At 44.4% G+C, this 19,506-nt stretch overlaps 1 protein-coding gene across 10 annotated transcripts in view; it reads left to right on the top strand.

Moving 5' to 3' along the window:
* LOC147634518 (uncharacterized) overlaps positions 1 to 18,320 on the top strand; it is a 30,829-nt gene extending 12,509 nt beyond the window's left edge. For 3 of the 10 annotated variants that reach the window (XM_086803584.1, XM_086803592.1, XM_086803594.1), the window contains 4 exons: positions 15,184 to 15,593; positions 15,910 to 16,689; positions 17,228 to 17,293; positions 17,391 to 18,320. In XM_086803584.1, the coding sequence (XP_086659710.1) occupies positions 15,184 to 15,244 (61 nt within the window). In that variant the 3' untranslated portion in view covers positions 15,245 to 15,593; positions 15,910 to 16,689; positions 17,228 to 17,293; positions 17,391 to 18,320. The remainder of the gene's footprint in view (positions 1 to 15,183; positions 15,594 to 15,909; positions 16,690 to 17,227; positions 17,294 to 17,390) is intronic. The other 7 variants (XM_086803589.1, XM_086803585.1, XM_086803588.1 and 4 more) reach the window with 7 other exon arrangements.
* Positions 18,321 to 19,506: the final 1,186 nt, after the last annotated feature.

The following is a 19,506-nucleotide window of genomic DNA, read 5'->3' as shown; positions in this document are numbered from 1 at the left end:
ATGGTACTGTACCTGTTGTACCTGCTGTTTCATGAGAATAATGAGTGCTCCAGCCTGTTTTCTCTAAATCCCAGCAAGCAGTTGTGTTTTCTTCCTCCAAAATGCAAGGGAGAGGGCTGGAAGTGAGGCGCCTTCCTCCCATGCAAAGGATTGGGTGTGGTAGGTGGGGTAGGTGGCCAACCCCCACCCCACATGCTATAAAAGGGTGCCCAGGCCAAAAGAAGGTGCCCACACTTATAAAGTGTCCACCTACTTTTAATGAAGTATGAAACCTGTAAGTTATAAGACTTATAACTTAAAACTCTTATTAAAATAAGAGTTTCCCACCTGTTCACACGCCACAAAACCTGTCAGAAGACAAGGCATTCCACGGCTCACGGGAGGGCGTCCCCGACCCCTGAGCTAGACACACATGTCAAGCATGCAAACGAAACCAGTTCACGCGAAAACATTTCAAAGGCAGGCAAACATGAGTGCACAATGCAACATTGTTAAAGGATAATCTCCGTTCATGTACTTGCACAATACTTGACATTTCCGGGCACAAACAGGCCCACCGGAAAGTCAATTCCAGGTACACACACAGTGTACAATCCACCCGTCCCCCCCTGGCACTACGAATCACGCCGTGCCAGTCCTAGCGGTGGTAATCCAGAAACATACACCGTGTGCAATCCACCCGTCCCTGGCACTACGAATCACGCCGTGCCAGTCCTAGCGATGGAGCACCACTACGGAGTATGCTCATCCAGAGCCCAAAGCTCACACAAGAAGATAAGAGGACCATTAGATAGCTCAATGGTGACATCTCCCCGTCTTCTAAACAGTTGTCCGCAACTGAAAAGCTTCCAAATAGTCATGGAGAAGCTGCGGATAATCTTTGAAGTAGTCCTCATCAACCCACTTAGCATCAACGGGGAGATAGTTCTTGAACTTCACCAAATAGCGTCTCACAAGCTTGCCTGCAGATAGCTTACGCTCTTTATGAAACACAATCTGCTCTGGTTGCAAAATCTCTTCCAACTCATCCACTTCTGGTGGATCCTCAATGATAGGAAGACTTGGTTCCGGACCCACATACTTGCGTAAGAGGCTAACATGGAAAGCATTATGTATCTTCCAATGGGATGGCAATGCTAAACGAAAAGCAACTTCATTGATCTGCTCAATGACCTTGAAAGGCCCATAATACCTGGATGAGAGCTTGGGAAACATCCCCTCCTTACCAGATCTCTTACGGAGTCTAGCTTTTTCGAATTTCAGCAATACCCAATCATTTACCTTGACATCCAAATGCTTTCTATGCTTGTCTGCAGCCTTCTTATGCTTCTCTTGAGAACGGGCTATGGCTGTCCGTACCTGTGCAAAGGCAACATCCAAGTCCCTGACAAAGTCATCAGCAGCAAAAATCTCATCCTTAGTACGTAGGATGGGAGGCAATACCACTTTGCCATAAACTATCTCGAAGGGAGCCTTCCCAGTAGAAGCATGCACCGTGTTATTGTATGCAAACTCCACAAGTGGCAAATACTTTTCCCACAAAGTCTTTTGATCAGCCACATAGCATTTGAGAAGGTCCAATACGGCTGAATTTGCTGCCTCACTTTGACCATCGGTTTGAGGATGAAAAGCGGATGAAAAATTCAGCTTTGTGCCCATATTGTCAAAAAGTGCTCTCCAGAAGAGACTGGTAGTTCGAGGATCACGGTCACCCACAATAGATTTAGGCATACCATGATGCTTGAATACCTGTGATAAGAAAACTTTTGCCATATGATCTGCCTTGATCGTTTTCTTGACCGGCAAGAAATGAGCTTGCTTGCTAAACCGGTCAACGATAGTCCATATAGCATCATTACCTTGCTGAGTGCGAGGCAAATCCATGATGAAATCCATAGCTATACTCTCCCATGGCTGCGAGGGAATAGGCAATGGTAGAAGCAATCCAGGAGACTTGTGACGATCAAACTTGACCTTTTGGCAAATGAGGCAAGCACGTACATAAGCCTCAATGTCCTTCCTCATCCCTGGCCAAAAGAAGTAGCGTTCAACCATATGAGGCAAGCACGTACATAAGCCTCAATGTCCTTCCTCATCCCCTATTATGCAGGTAAAGTAGTAGTACGGGGATGTCGGTGCTCTCTAAGCCCATGAGAAACCTGCAATGATGAAGAATGAGGCTTGTAACGATCATCTCTAGAAGTAATGTTACCTTCATAGGCATGGCTATGCCTCCCATATAAGGTAGAATCCAACGGGATGTAATGGAAGGCTCCTCTTTGTGGACAGCAGATTTCAGCTTTGGAGAGGCTATCCCAGGCATGTCCACCAATGGAGATCTCTTTATAACAAGCTCCCCATCCTGGCCCTGCAATACATCACCCTTTTCCACTAAGAATGAAAGAGCTAGCTCACGAGGTTTCAGCCCTGATCCACGAGCCAAAGCTTCAAAGTCTTGAAAGACGGTTGCCTCCTTTTTCTTTGCATCTAGCACTTGTTGAATGTGTGGGTCCTCACGTAGGCTGGCCAATTCCATCTCCCTGGCATGGAGAAGCTCTCGCATACGCTGAATTTCAGCATTGATGGCACTTGGCTCTTGCTCTTGCTCCTGCATTTTCTCCTTGCCACGGGACGGCTGTCCCAACCATACATGATCACGGGCATAAGGCATCCGTCCACTTGCTTGAGTTCCACTGGAGTGCCCCTTTGAATTTGGCACTTCCTTGCTACTTGCTTGGCTAGCCATAATAAGAGTAAAGTCACTAATGGAGAGTGGTCAGGAAGCCTTTGGATCGTCTCCCAATGTAGAAAAAGGAAGATCCGTGCTCTGATACCACTGAAACGAGACCCAAGCAGGGGTCACCCCTTCCTGGACTCACTTCTCCAGTTAGCACTTTAATATACACTCTTAAAAGACAATAGCACAAGACAAAGTAGCAATAAAAAGTAATTAACAACTCTGAGCATAGATAGATGACACCACACTGAGGCCGGAACGGCCGGCCCCCCCCCCAAGGATTGTTATTATTACTTGGGAGAATTTGTTACAAGTACACGGGCCCAAGGCCAGATTTCCAATAAGCAATGCACGATGAAAAAAAACAAAGTATCAAACCCAAACATGTTTGTTGATGCCGAGTCTGCAGTCACCAAGGGCTGCCCCGTCCATAGCACCTTCCAGAGTCTCACTCTGCGTGCAATCCACCCGTCCCTGGCACTACGGATCACGCCGTGCCAGTCCTAGCGATGGGGCACCCTCACGGAGTTGACTCGGTGAATGGAAGAGGAGTCCAGACATAGGAGAGCAGGAGAATTCCTCATTCTTCGCGATGAAAATCTTCTGGAGCCACCGTACAGCCAGTAGGAAGAGTGAAACAACCTGGGCCACTTGTAGGAAATGCGTATGTCCTAAATCCACGCGGATAACCCCACTGGTTTGACCTGAATCACACGTGGGAGTGAAGAGGGCTCCTGCTAGCTGTTTTGAGCACACACATGAGAGAAAAAGAGTGCTGTCCAGACCTGAATCCACGTGTGGAAGTGAATAGAGAGAAAGCTGTACCATTCAGTCCATGGGAAAAGGGTTCCCAGGATGCTGTACGGCCAGAATCAACAGATAATGATGGTACTGTACCTGCTGTACCTGCTGTACGACCAGAATCAGCAAATAATGATGGTACTGTACCTGCTGTACCTGCTGTACGACCAAAATCAGCAAATACTGATGGTACTGTACCTGTTGTACCTGCTGTTTCATGAGAATAATGAGTGCTCCAGCCTGTTTTCTCTAAATCCCAGCAAGCAGTTGTGTTTTCTTCCTCCAAAATGCAAGGGAGAGGGCTGGAAGTGAGGCGCCTTCCTCCCATGCAAAGGATTGGGTGTGGTAGGTGGGGTAGGTGGCCAACCCCCACCCCACATGCTATAAAAGGGTGCCCAGGCCAAAAGAAGGTGCCCACACTTATAAAGTGTCCACCTACTTTTAATGAAGTATGAAACCTGTAAGTTATAAGACTTATAACTTAAAACTCTTATTAAAATAAGAGTTTCCCACCTGTTCACACGCCACAAAACCTGTCAGAAGACAAGGCATTCCACGGCTCACGGGAGGGCGTCCCCGACCCCTGAGCTAGACACACATGTCAAGCATGCAAACGAAACCAGTTCACGCGAAAACATTTCAAAGGCAGGCAAACATGAGTGCACAATGCAACATTGTTAAAGGATAATCTCCGTTCATGTACTTGCACAATACTTGACATTTCCGGGCACAAACAGGCCCACCGGAAAGTCAATTCCAGGTACACACACAGTGTACAATCCACCCGTCCCCCCCTGGCACTACGAATCACGCCGTGCCAGTCCTAGCGGTGGTAATCCAGAAACATACACCGTGTGCAATCCACCCGTCCCTGGCACTACGAATCACGCCGTGCCAGTCCTAGCGATGGAGCACCACTACGGAGTATGCTCATCCAGAGCCCAAAGCTCACACAAGAAGATAAGAGGACCATTAGATAGCTCAATGGTGACATCTCCCCGTCTTCTAAACAGTTGTCCGCAACTGAAAAGCTTCCAAATAGTCATGGAGAAGCTGCGGATAATCTTTGAAGTAGTCCTCATCAACCCACTTAGCATCAACGGGGAGATAGTTCTTGAACTTCACCAAATAGCGTCTCACAAGCTTGCCTGCAGATAGCTTACGCTCTTTATGAAACACAATCTGCTCTGGTTGCAAAATCTCTTCCAACTCATCCACTTCTGGTGGATCCTCAATGATAGGAAGACTTGGTTCCGGACCCACATACTTGCGTAAGAGGCTAACATGGAAAGCATTATGTATCTTCCAATGGGATGGCAATGCTAAACGAAAAGCAACTTCATTGATCTGCTCAATGACCTTGAAAGGCCCATAATACCTGGATGAGAGCTTGGGAAACATCCCCTCCTTACCAGATCTCTTACGGAGTCTAGCTTTTTCGAATTTCAGCAATACCCAATCATTTACCTTGACATCCAAATGCTTTCTATGCTTGTCTGCAGCCTTCTTATGCTTCTCTTGAGAACGGGCTATGGCTGTCCGTACCTGTGCAAAGGCAACATCCAAGTCCCTGACAAAGTCATCAGCAGCAAAAATCTCATCCTTAGTACGTAGGATGGGAGGCAATACCACTTTGCCATAAACTATCTCGAAGGGAGCCTTCCCAGTAGAAGCATGCACCGTGTTATTGTATGCAAACTCCACAAGTGGCAAATACTTTTCCCACAAAGTCTTTTGATCAGCCACATAGCATTTGAGAAGGTCCAATACGGCTGAATTTGCTGCCTCACTTTGACCATCGGTTTGAGGATGAAAAGCGGATGAAAAATTCAGCTTTGTGCCCATATTGTCAAAAAGTGCTCTCCAGAAGAGACTGGTAGTTCGAGGATCACGGTCACCCACAATAGATTTAGGCATACCATGATGCTTGAATACCTGTGATAAGAAAACTTTTGCCATATGATCTGCCTTGATCGTTTTCTTGACCGGCAAGAAATGAGCTTGCTTGCTAAACCGGTCAACGATAGTCCATATAGCATCATTACCTTGCTGAGTGCGAGGCAAATCCATGATGAAATCCATAGCTATACTCTCCCATGGCTGCGAGGGAATAGGCAATGGTAGAAGCAATCCAGGAGACTTGTGACGATCAAACTTGACCTTTTGGCAAATGAGGCAAGCACGTACATAAGCCTCAATGTCCTTCCTCATCCCTGGCCAAAAGAAGTAGCGTTCAACCATATGAGGCAAGCACGTACATAAGCCTCAATGTCCTTCCTCATCCCCTATTATGCAGGTAAAGTAGTAGTACGGGGATGTCGGTGCTCTCTAAGCCCATGAGAAACCTGCAATGATGAAGAATGAGGCTTGTAACGATCATCTCTAGAAGTAATGTTACCTTCATAGGCATGGCTATGCCTCCCATATAAGGTAGAATCCAACGGGATGTAATGGAAGGCTCCTCTTTGTGGACAGCAGATTTCAGCTTTGGAGAGGCTATCCCAGGCATGTCCACCAATGGAGATCTCTTTATAACAAGCTCCCCATCCTGGCCCTGCAATACATCACCCTTTTCCACTAAGAATGAAAGAGCTAGCTCACGAGGTTTCAGCCCTGATCCACGAGCCAAAGCTTCAAAGTCTTGAAAGACGGTTGCCTCCTTTTTCTTTGCATCTAGCACTTGTTGAATGTGTGGGTCCTCACGTAGGCTGGCCAATTCCATCTCCCTGGCATGGAGAAGCTCTCGCATACGCTGAATTTCAGCATTGATGGCACTTGGCTCTTGCTCTTGCTCCTGCATTTTCTCCTTGCCACGGGACGGCTGTCCCAACCATACATGATCACGGGCATAAGGCATCCGTCCACTTGCTTGAGTTCCACTGGAGTGCCCCTTTGAATTTGGCACTTCCTTGCTACTTGCTTGGCTAGCCATAATAAGAGTAAAGTCACTAATGGAGAGTGGTCAGGAAGCCTTTGGATCGTCTCCCAATGTAGAAAAAGGAAGATCCGTGCTCTGATACCACTGAAACGAGACCCAAGCAGGGGTCACCCCTTCCTGGACTCACTTCTCCAGTTAGCACTTTAATATACACTCTTAAAAGACAATAGCACAAGACAAAGTAGCAATAAAAAGTAATTAACAACTCTGAGCATAGATAGATGACACCACACTGAGGCCGGAACGGCCGGCCCCCCCCCCAAGGATTGTTATTATTACTTGGGAGAATTTGTTACAAGTACACGGGCCCAAGGCCAGATTTCCAATAAGCAATGCACGATGAAAAAAAACAAAGTATCAAACCCAAACATGTTTGTTGATGCCGAGTCTGCAGTCACCAAGGGCTGCCCCGTCCATAGCACCTTCCAGAGTCACACTCTGCGTGCAATCCACCCGTCCCTGGCACTACGGATCACGCCGTGCCAGTCCTAGCGATGGGGCACCCTCACGGAGTTGACTCGGTGAATGGAAGAGGAGTCCAGACATAGGAGAGCAGGAGAATTCCTCATTCTTCGCGATGAAAATCTTCTGGAGCCACCGTACAGCCAGTAGGAAGAGTGAAACAACCTGGGCCACTTGTAGGAAATGCGTATGTCCTAAATCCACGCGGATAACCCCACTGGTTTGACCTGAATCACACGTGGGAGTGAAGAGGGCTCCTGCTAGCTGTTTTGAGCACACACATGAGAGAAAAAGAGTGCTGTCCAGACCTGAATCCACGTGTGGAAGTGAATAGAGAGAAAGCTGTACCATTCAGTCCATGGGAAAAGGGTTCCCAGGATGCTGTACGGCCAGAATCAACAGATAATGATGGTACTGTACCTGTTGTACCTGCTGTACGACCAGAATCAGCAAATAATGATGGTACTGTACCTGCTGTACCTGCTGTACCTGCTGTACGACCAAAATCAGCAAATACTGATGGTATTGTACCTGTTGTACCTGCTGTTTCATGAGAATAATGAGTGCTCCAGCCTGTTTTCTCTAAATCCCAGCAAGCAGTTGTGTTTTCTTCCTCCAAAATGCAAGGGAGAGGGCTGGAAGTGAGGCGCCTTCCTCCCATGCAAAGGATTGGGTGTGGTAGGTGGGGTAGGTGGCCAACCCCCACCCCACATGCTATAAAAGGGTGCCCAGGCCAAAAGAAGGTGCCCACACTTATAAAGTGTCCACCTACTTTTAATGAAGTATGAAACCTGTAAGTTATAAGACTTATAACTTAAAACTCTTATTAAAATAAGAGTTTCCCACCTGTTCACACGCCACAAAACCTGTCAGAAGACAAGGCATTCCACGGCTCACGGGAGGGCGTCCCCGACCCCTGAGCTAGACACACATGTCAAGCATGCAAACGAAACCAGTTCACGCGAAAACATTTCAAAGGCAGGCAAACATGAGTGCACAATGCAACATTGTTAAAGGATAATCTCCGTTCATGTACTTGCACAATACTTGACATTTCCGGGCACAAACAGGCCCACCGGAAAGTCAATTCCAGGTACACACACAGTGTACAATCCACCCGTCCCTGGCACTACGAATCACGCCGTGCCAGTCCTAGCGGTGGTAATCCAGAAACATACACCGTGTGCAATCCACCCGTCCCTGGCACTACGAATCACGCCGTGCCAGTCCTAGCGATGGAGCACCACTACGGAGTATGCTCATCCAGAGCCCAAAGCTCACACAAGAAGATAAGAGGACCATTAGATAGCTCAATGGTGACATGCCGCATCTGAAAGGATGAAATCTATGGTTCAATAGGAGGAAGTCATTGTGTTACCTCTCGACCCTCGTCATGCTTTATCTCCTCTTGTTATTTCAAGGACAATGATGCCAATGAAGTGTTAACCCATTTTCGGGCTAACAAAAGTTCTCTCTACCACATACGATAGTTAGCAATAAGTGTCATGAAAAGGCATCATAAAAGTTGTACTCATTATGAGAAAAACTAGCCATGACCAAGCTTAATTAGTTAGTTTCATAAGTTTTGGGTGGCCAAGTGTGAATAAGGGCCAGTTGTGTATAAGACATTTTCTCATAATGCAAAGACACTCCTTTGTGCTAGTTGAGCTCTTGCCTTTTCCTTGCTCTTTGCTCTTGTGTATGTGTGAGAGAGAGTTGAGAGAGGTGTGTCCTTGCAAGGAGGTGCAGTAAATTGAGCTTAGCTACCACCGGTGTGAGAGAGAGTTGAGAGAGGTGTGTCCTTGCAAGGAGGTGCAGTAAATTGAGCTTAGCTACCACCGGTGAAGCTGGAGGTCATGGAGATCCCAAGCTTGGAAGCAAGGTAAGTATCTCTAGGACGGTATCTTCATGATGGTTGTTCATCATTTCCTTTCCTTAGTAAATGAGAGTTCTTGAGGGGGTAGAAACGGGCCATAACAGCTGCTGTCGGGGATGCATTGCTTCTTCCTTCTTCCTTCTTCTTTGAGAACTCAACTCCTTCCTTGCATGTTTCTATTCAACATTTTCAGTTTTGGTGAAGGCATGTGTGGATAAGGTTATTGCTGTGTAGTGAAAAGTGTGGTGAAATTGTTATTTTTTGTTGTTTTTGATTGAGGGATCGAGTTGTAAGTACTTGGGAAGCCTCGACGTAAAAAAAATCAATCATTTTTCTTTTGATTTTTGTTGTTTAAGTATCGCTGCTTGTTCATGTGAAAAACCAAGAGGCTTGTTTTTTTTTTAAAGGGTTTTTTTTACAAAAACATAAAAATCATAAAAATTAATGTTGTTTGAGTCTTGATCAAGACACTGTTACTTTCTTGGATAAGAAGACTCAAACTGCACTTTTTGAGCAAGGGAAAACAAGTTTTGGATTCCCAATAATAAGATCTAAGGTCAAAACCGTTTTTTCGTGACAAGTGAGTTTTTCACGCCATGAAAAAGGCTCCAAATTCACTCCCTAAAATCACGTTGTGATTATTTTAGGGATTGCTATGCTAAAAATAGAAAATCTTATCCTCAAAATCACATCTTCTTATCTAAAAGGATTCTTGGCATGAAAAACAAGAAAGAAATTTACACTGTGATCAACTTGAGATAATTATGCAAAAAATGTTTCAGATACTGAGATGAAACTGAGTGTTATAGAGGATGATGCAGTGAACATGGAAATTCCACGTTGCCCCATGACCTCTGGCAAAGATGACCACCGCCGAGAAACCAACCCAGGAAAGAGGAGGGGAAGAAGAAGAGGAGTAATACTCCCACAAGACTTGCTTATGAACCAGTTCTAGTCTTGACCAAAGCAACCCCAACTGATTTGTTGAGAATGACAATGGAAATAGGTAGGGGGGTAGCAAGGGAGTTGGGGACTGCCCATGCCCCAAGACAAAACCCCATAAAGCCATATCATATTGCGAAACTCATGCAAAGCTTTAATGGAGATGGTGATCCCATCTAGCATGTGGAAATCTTTGAGTCTACTTGTAAAACATGTAGACCAATTGATGAGCTAGCAAAGATCCAATCGTTTTCCCTAACGTTAGGCGGGAAGCATAGTTGTTGTTGTACGCCGTATGACATAGTCTTACATTACGGTACGATATCGTTCCATGCTGAACTCCCCCCCCTCCTTCCTCCTCCTCTTGTTTTTGACCGTTGGTATTTTGACCCTTTTTTTGGGGGGGGGGGGAATGGCCGGTTTTGGCCATTTATGGTTGTTTTTGAATGTTATGGGGCTTACTTGCTTTTGGTGTCGTTTTAGGCTTAGGAGCCAAGGTTTTGTGGATGTTGACATGCAAAGGATCTGTTCTCTCTATCCTTGTGACCACTTCTCCGTATTTGAAGGATTGAGGTGAGGCACCTTCCTTAGTTAGGGCATCAAGAAGTAAAGGCTTCTCCTCAACTACCTTCTTCTCTTTGTGTCTTCGTAGAGACCGTCTTCGAACACTTGGGCCTTGGCCCTTGGCCTTGGGTGGGTGCCTTGGAATCTTTGGTCTCCCTTTAAAAAGCTCTCCTCCAACCTTCTCTCCATCACAAGTTTCAAGCTCTCAAGCTTAATCTCCTACAGATGATCTCAGAGTGAGAGCTCCGATATTGATGCCTTCTCCATCTAGGTCCTAGGATTTAGATTCTAGCCTCCGTCCTCTTATCCACTTTTTTGTACTTGCACCTAGTGCGCATTGCATCGATCTTACGGTCTAGCCAACCTTAGTACTATGCTGTTTGTAACTTGTTTTTAATGGAATTTTGGCTTTTGACAACCTTTGAGTTCTCTATCCTTTTAAATTGATAATCTATAAATTTATAAGTGTTAAAAAAAACCATACTTTATTGTATTGTATTTTGAAATTTCATGCGGTACAGTAGATACCCGTATGATATTGTACCGTTCTGTGTCGTAAGATCGTATGCCAACAACTATGGCGGGAAGGCACACCAATGGAATAGAACTCTAAAGCCATAGGATAAAGTCACATGTAGTGTGGCTAGGACGTGCAACCCACTATCAGAGATCCCAGTTTTAGGCTTCCGTGCTCGAGAAGACCTGCTATCTATAGGTTTTAGGAATGGGAGATGTATCCATTGCATAACGCATGTGCATGCATCGCTGCTTGCTTGAAACTCATTTCGCATGACTTGTTTTCGTGTGATTTCCTGCTATGACGTGTCTAGTTCATAGGTAGGGGACTCACACCCGTGAACCATGCGAGTGCCCTATATTTTGACATGGTTTGTGGCATGTAAACAGGTGGTAAGTATTCATTTAAACCCTTGTTTTTTATTCTAAAGGTTTTATAACCTTTGTTGTTCACATTCATTAAAGTTAGGCAGCACTGGCCGTTGGTCTGTGCTTGGAGCCCAAGGAATGCAAGTTAGGGCAGTCCAACCTGTGGGCATCCTTTTGACCACGTAAACAAACACACACAAGTGTGTGTGTACACCAAAAGGTGGTGCCCTCCTTGGTTTGAGGTGGGCTGTGCCATGTGGCACACAGGAGTTGGACCCTTCCACCTGTCCACCAACCATCGACTGCCTCTCTCTCTCTCTCTCTCTCTCTCTCTCTCTCTCTCTCGCATTATTTGGAGCTGGCGCATCTCTCCCTGCTGCTCATCTGCAAGTTGACTATCATCCCAGAGCTGTACTTGCAGTATCTGCTGGAAATCCTATTGTACCTGCAGTATCTGCTCGAAACCCTACTGTACCTGCAATACTTACTGGAAACCTTATTGTACCTGAAGTATCTTCTGGAAACCCTACTGTACCTGCAGTATCTGCTGGAAACCCTAATGTACCTACATTATTTGCTTCCCTACAGTAGTTGCTGGAAACCCAACTGTACTTGCATTATCTGCTGGAAATCCAACTGTATAGCAATTTGTATCTGCTGTACTTGCTAGAAACCCCTACTATATAGCCTTATGTACCTGCTGTTCTTGCTGTAAACCCTATGGTACAGCCTTCTGTACCTGTTGTACTTGTTGGAAACCCTGTGGTACATTAGGTACAGCCTTTTATACCTGCTGGAAACCCTATTGTATCTGCTGTACAACCTAATGTACCAGCTTCTCTTGCCAAAAACTCTATTGTACCTACTGTGCTCACAATAGTACTTTCTGCACCCGATGTACCTGCTGTGAACCGGCTCCGCGTGTACTTGCTATTGGAAATCGCGTTCTAGTACCTGTTTGTGTGTTTGCGCCGTGGTCTTTGCGAGGGTGTGAGCCAGGCCTGCTTTAGTACGAGAGTGCATGTTCGTGCATGGTCTCAGAACAATAGTTTCGTGTTCACTCCCCTCCAAGACTATGAGAATGGTGGCCATGTAATTTGACTCTTTCGATGAGTTCGGCTTCGACAATCTACTCCAACACACTCTTGTTTGGGTAACTTCTCTTCATATTTGCATTGGATTATCTGGATGGAAAGTCCTTGGAATCTTGTGCATAGATTAAAATACTCCAATAATATACTTCAGTATTGAGAGGGGGCCAGCTTGTTCGCGGCCCCGGTGGTAGTGTACTGTGCAGTGCTTGTCTCTTGCAGATTATCTTGTGCAGTGATGTATCTTTCAGTTGTTTTGTGCATTGTGGCTATTACACTTTAAGTGTTGATGTGCGTATTGTACTGTTTACGAGACGGTACCCAAGGACGTTCATACCTAGCCGGTATAGTTTCGGTGGTATCAGAGCACAGTTGTTTTCCTCTTCTCAGTGGGGAAACAATTGTTTGGGCATTGGGCTCCGTGAACAACCATCATACACTATGGACAGCCATGCACAGAGTTGGCAAGGGCCTAGTTCACATGGCTAGTCAAGTGGGTACACATGCTTCTGATGCTTTGGGTAATGGGCATATGCGTATAGGTATGTGGAGGAGCAAACTCATGTGGGACAACACTCTCAAAGCCAATAGGGAATGCATGAAGATGACCCAAATGTGTTGAAGGCCTAGATGGAACGTCTAAAGAGGCAGTTGAATGCTAAGGAGGAAGGGCCGAAGATGTTTCATGAGAACTCGGAGGTTCAAAAGCTTATGGAGACCACAAAGGCTGAGTCTATGATGGTACATACTATGGACTCTATGTTCAAGGAATTGGGTGTGAATCCTTGTGAAGTAGCTGTTGACTATCTTTATGCGCATTGGGGGGCCAAACGGGTGAACTTTGTGTCAAAGAATCCCCGCGTGTGGAGACAGGTAATGCTATGTCTTATAGGATAAGGTCTTTTGTGCATAAGGATGAGGCTTCAATGACTTCCAAGCGAGCCTCCGCCCTGCATGGGTCGGGAAAGGAAAGAGATGTACTGGCAAAGAGAGTGGCAAACAAGATGTAAATGTATATGTGATGCATGATTCCCTTGGGAAAAGTGTTGGGTGCGTTAGCTGCCGTACTTTGCTTGTGGAATTGGCTAGAGAAGAGCCCCGTCATGGGTTGAAAATTATGCATAATGTGGGAACAACCAAAGTTGATCATTTATCACCCGCTACTCATGCCACCGAGTATGCCCATGGAGAGCGAGTTTCATGCAGGGATCCTTTTTTGTATGCAAGTGCTGGGAGGCCATCTTTGCACAGGTCACCGTTGCATAGAGCACATGCCCCGGTGCCACATGTTTCTCGCCATGGTTATGTGCGTGCACCTATTGCTCCCTCGTTGGATAAGGGGAAATCGGAAGATAGATGAGGTGGGTCACAATGCCAAGAGGCTTAAAGAATTCAAGGCAGGTGATAAATGTATAAAGTTTGAAACTTATCATGGTGATTATGATGATAAAAGAAAGGCAATGGCTTTCATAGCCCAACTTGATATTGTCTTTAATGATGAGGATTTCTCCGAGAAGTCGAAGATTCGCCATGTGAGCATGTTTGTAGAGGGCTCAGCTATCTAATTTCTTGGTTGCACCATTGTTGGGAAAGCCCCATGTGGCATCGCTGAATTGAGCAATGCAAAGAGTGTAAAACAAATAGAATTACTTTTATGCATAAGGGCCGCATGCATGTTAGTGATGCTGGCCAAGAGGGAGACTCCATCCCAGTTGTATCTCATGTCCATATTAATAAAGCAATAAAAGAGTGTTTCTGCGTACTTGGTTTTTGTACACGACATTATTAGATGTGATGACGTAAATGTAGACTCTTACGAGTGATATGCTAAACTTTTTAGAAGCACACAAGGATTGTTTTGCAGATGCATTGCTAGGAGAGTTACTCCTGAAAGACCTGAGGATCACAACATTGATTTGGTGCCGGGTACCTCTCCGCCAAGTAGACCCACATATAGGGTAAGCGGCGCACAACAAGAAGAGATCATGAAACAGGTGACCGAACTATTGAACCAAGGTTTGGTTTAGCCAAGCTTTTCGCCATACTGTTCACCTATCTTGCTAGTGCAGAAGAAGGATGGTTCTTTCTGCATGCGCTTTGAACAAGCTTACTGTTAAGAACCGATTTTCCAATCCCACGCATAGATGACATCCTTGATAAACTTGATGGGTCTACATGTTTCAATCGTATTGATTTCAAGAGTGGATATCACTAGGTGTGTGTGGCAACACAAGATGTACACAAAACGGCATTCACGACATCATTTGGTTTGTACTAGTTTTGGTTATGCTGTTTGGACTCACGAATGCCCCGGCCACGTTTAATAGAACATGTCTCGGCCACGTTTAATAGAACGATGGATCACATTTTCCATGAGCATTTGAAATTCACGTGTGTTTTTCGATGACATCTTGGTATTCTCCAAGAGAATGAGGAGCAACACCACCAACACTTGGCTATTGTGTTTGAAGAGCTTGTAAGCAAAAGCTCTTAGACTAAAACTTTTCTCTCAAAGAAATGTAGGGCACATTGTGTCAAAGGATGGAGTCAGGATGGATTCTGCAAAGATAGAAGCCATTCGGAATTGGCATGTGCTATCTTCCGTACATGAAGTATGAAGCTTTTTGGGTTTATGCTCATATTACATGCGTTTTATTAGGCACTATGCATGGATTGCTTTGCTCATTGCATGAGCTTACTAAGAAGAAGGCAGTTCTAAATCAGGAGGGACATGCCGTAGCTTATGAAAGCCACCGTTTGCATGATGCTCAGCTTTCTTTGGGCATCTTTGGGAAGGAGTTGTTAGCTGTAATTTGTAATTCATGCCTTGACTATTTGGAAACACTACTTGAGGATGGCAAACTTCTTGACCATGTTTCATTTTCAGATTATGCACACTCCGAGAAAGAAGAATGTGGTGGCAGATGCATTGTCTAGAATGGCTGTAGTGTCAGTTTCCTCACATGGGGACTCGTCTGCCATGCATGAACCAGATGGACACAAGGGACGCATGTGTATGGCAGGTGTACATAACATGTTTGGAGGTCACTGTTATATATACATGGATGGATGGATAAGCAATCTGTGCCCATGCTACGGTTTGGTTGCTGTTTGTAGAGTGCTTCATCTTCTTCTTCTCATGAGCTTTTGCAAGCAAGATCTAAGGAGAGCTTTATCACTGCTTGCTGAAGACCGTCACAAAGGCCCCCAAGGGCCAAAATAGACTGAACATAGGAAGGGAAGGAGCTACTAAAGTTGTAGTGTCACTTGCGTGAAGGAACACATCTGCCTTTAAAGGTTAGTCTACCCGAGGCTTTTTCTTTGTGGGGCACAACAGGATCTCTTCATCGGCTTTTTTTTTTGTGCGTGAATAGGAAGTGCATATTGTTGAATGGGTTCCACTAAAAGAAAATAATAATTTGCTAGTAACATTACTCTGTTGCTCTTAACACTGAATGTTATGTTCTCCCCCTTCTCCTCCTCCCCTTCCCTATTACATAGAGATGTTTTTCTTTTGGACTTAAGGAGTTGCTATCATACTCTTTTTATTATGATGTTTTTCTTTTGGACTTAAGGAGTTGCTATCTTACACTTTTTATTGTGATATGTGTAGAGCACAATACTACCGGTGTTGATGGTGTGCCAGTCTTATGCATGGCATATTGAGTGTTCGGAGCTTTCCTAAAAGAGAAGAGAGTAGTTCTTGACCTTTTGGTGTTTTCGTCTTTCCGTCAGGTGAAATCTTTTGGAAGAAGAAGATTTGTTTTTTGAACTAAGCCTAAGAGTGAAAGTTCAATAGCTTTAAATTATCTTTGAATGATAAAAAACTTACGAAAAAAGTATGTTAAAAGTTGTTTTTTCCTGGGACCTTGTATTATTAGGACTTGAACTTGGGACCTTATGGCAAGGTCATGAAAGGGGAGTGGCTTATCATTCCTGAGATCTAGCTCAATGGGATGCAAATCAAAGTGTGGTAGTGAAGAGGTTGATTTCCATTATTTTGGCATTCTTCTGTATGTCTATTTGGAAAAATGCGGGAATGACTTGATGGAAGAGCGAGGGAATACGAGGTCCTTACTCTGGGTCAGTCAGTGTGCTGGCCGACTTGCCAGAGTGTGAAGTTGATCCATTTGACTACATGCTACCATTAATATTTCTCATTAATATTTTTCATTAAATGACAAAGGTATTGGCAGGACCTTCAACCCAATCCAGACTCCAATATGCCTGGCAACCTTTTTGGACACGAAAGTAGGTTTGGGTGAAGTTGCAACATGTCCATCAGATGTGTTACTTGGAAGTACACAAAGACATGTCCAATCTTGCAAAAGGGCAATGGATACTTCTACTAGGAGGAGGAAACGATCCCCCAGACAGTGGCAGCAGTATAGAGGTATTTTTAATGCTGGCCTTCTGAATGCATGAGGTTCACATGCCTGAAAATAGTTAAGCTGATCCCTCAGCCAGGTCTCTACAGGTCATTTTAGAGCTCTTGGTCTTTATAGCATGAGCAGGCAGGGAAAAAATGTGATCTTTGATCTTCATAGAAAAAGGCTTTCTCATGTACTTTCTCTATTATGTGTATTATCATTCATGGTATGCAATAATTTTAGGGTCTTTAAAGGCACACACTCCCCCCCCTCCCCCCCCTCCCCCAGGGGACAGAGACCCATCCCTGATGGGCAGGGCAGGGGAGTTACATCCCATCACCTCCTGCCCCCCGGGCATGTCCAATGGGCAGGGGATGACCTATTTGATCACAATAGTTGAATTTTTAAATTGATGGGTACTATAAAATAGTATGGGGATGATACTAAATCTGATTTTTGAGGAGAGTATGGGGATGTTTTGTTGGAAGAAAAATTTTCATGTGTTTTTCTATTTGTTAAAGCTTTTTGCTTATAGCTTGGTTTGGCTCTCATATGTTTCAGTAATTGGAAGAGAACCTCACACTTTCTCAAGAGGAGATTTGTACTTGGATCAACATTGGTGTGGAGGTGCGAAGCCCTTTACAAGGAAGAAAAATTTTCATGTGTTTTTCTATTTTGTTAAAGCTTTTTGCTTATAGCTTGGTTTGGCTCTCATATGTTTCAGTAATTGGAAGAGAACCTCACACGTTCTCAAGAGGAGATTTGTACTTGGATCAACATTGGTGTGGAGGTGCGAAGCCCTTTACCAGGAAAACACAAACTATCACAAGGGCCATAATATTCCATTTTAAAAAGTAACAGTTCCACAACAACAGCTTTGATACTATATGTTTGTTGATCGAACAGTGTACATTTGTGGGGACGGACTTACAATGCCTCTTATAATCCCCATTGCACATTGCTCTTAAGTTCTTCTGTTTTTTTTGGTGTTTGTAATTACATATATCTTGCTGTGAGTTATACAGAAGGGAATCTCCAAGTTGGCAATCTGCTAGAAATCTGTCTTTAAATGTTGTCATTGAACTTATTTCAAAAGTATCTTCACCATCTAAATTGGGCAGGTAAAAGAGTCCATGTGTGCTTCTCTGGCATGTTTTATTTGTTTTCGCAATTTTTAAAAATAAGAGGGGTCATGCATCAATGCTTTAAAGCTTCTTTTGCTTTGCTTTGGCACGTGGTGGATGTTAGTGAACGCAGGGATGCATAGGTATAATGGTGGTGTCCATGAAAGTGAACTATATGTGCAGAGACGCAATGGCCCCAGGGCCCAGAGCTGGATATGAGCCAAACATTCATTAAATTAAGGAGTTGGCGGTTGCCTTCACAATATCAACATGCAATTGCTGGAGCTCATCTTTGGCGAAAGGAGTGGTTTTCCAAGCTTATGATGGAGGAGGTTCAGCTCAGTAGGTATCCATTACCCTTTGTATTATAATTTTCAAGCTTCCCAATCACCTTCCATAAGGGTGTTGCTATCGGGGCCCACAATTTTGTGACAAATCACAATCTGTAAAAGAGGCTATTAAGTTTGTTGGGATGTGGAGAAGAACTTGCAGATGTAGGAACTATTGAAGCAATATTGAGTTTGAAATGACTTGACCTTGGGTTTGTGCATTACAATCAAGGCTTGATAGGAGCTAGACATCTCTTAGCAGAGAAAACACTAGTGAGATATTGGGATGACTGAATGCAAGTCGGACGCAACCTCGATGTCAATGTATCAATTTCCAGTGGGTGGGCTGATTAGTTTTTTTAATATTCCCTAAGAGAACTATTGGAAGGTGAGATTGCGTGTACTCAAGTACATCAAAGTTAAGTTGGACCATGGAATTGGTTTTATGTCAGGCATGACCCTTGGAACATTCATCCAGGTGCATGTGTTGAGTAGGTTTTCTAAGAATCCCTATCCCAACATTAAAGGTAATTTGGACTACGGAATTGCCTATACTTCAGGCATGACTCTTGGAGAGTACTATGATTCAAACTAGGCTGACGATGATCGAGACACTAAGCGCTATTATTTCACACTATTTAGTATTTGCTTCTTGGATTGGTAAGAAGCAACTAACAATGGCAGTCAAGATTACGAAGTTGCCTGTTTATTGTGCGAGGCACTGTGGTTTAGATGGATTCTAGAGGACATAAATAATGCAGGAATGACCAATGTTGCAGGGCCATTGTAAAGAACCCAATGTTCCACGCTTGCACAAAATACATTGAGATTCAATATTACTTTGTGTGCAGGATGAAGAGGTTAGAGTTGGTCTGCAACATGATGGAAAAGAATTGTGATAATATGTTCATCAGGGCTCTTAGAAGAGACTAGTTGAAGAGGCATCTTCATTAACTCATGCACTTCACATCAAGCCACAACAATAGTGATCATTTTCCATTTGTCATTGAGCGGGGGTGATAGAAATCAATTAATCACCCTTATCATTTGTTGTGATCTAATTTCTAGCTCACTCTAGTTTGACTAATCCTTTATGAAGAGGAGCCATGTTTGGCAAGTCACAGATTCCATCAGACAAGCTCATGTGACCCAGATGGTTGAGACGGCTTTGTATAGGTCTAGTTAGCCTGCGGATTGACATCATATATTGTTCGCACTCGAAACATGTTCACAACTAGAGGGGTGCAGCCAATACACAAATTTGCCACGTCTTAGGGACTCATTTGGTAGGCCAAATGGTAAGAGTCAAAATTCCATGGCAGAGCCATTTGGTGCTGTTGGAGCTAATCATGTGAGTTGGTTTTGATAACCATGCACCACCCCTCCT

Source organism: Cibotium barometz, chromosome 10 (genome assembly GCF_041138505.1).
Source record: "Cibotium barometz isolate CiBa-2024 chromosome 10, ASM4113850v1, whole genome shotgun sequence".
Classification (NCBI taxonomy): Eukaryota; Viridiplantae; Streptophyta; class Polypodiopsida; order Cyatheales; family Cibotiaceae; genus Cibotium; species Cibotium barometz.
The sequence above is the reverse complement of the archived record's forward strand: the minus strand, read 5'-3'. Positions and strand labels throughout refer to the sequence as shown.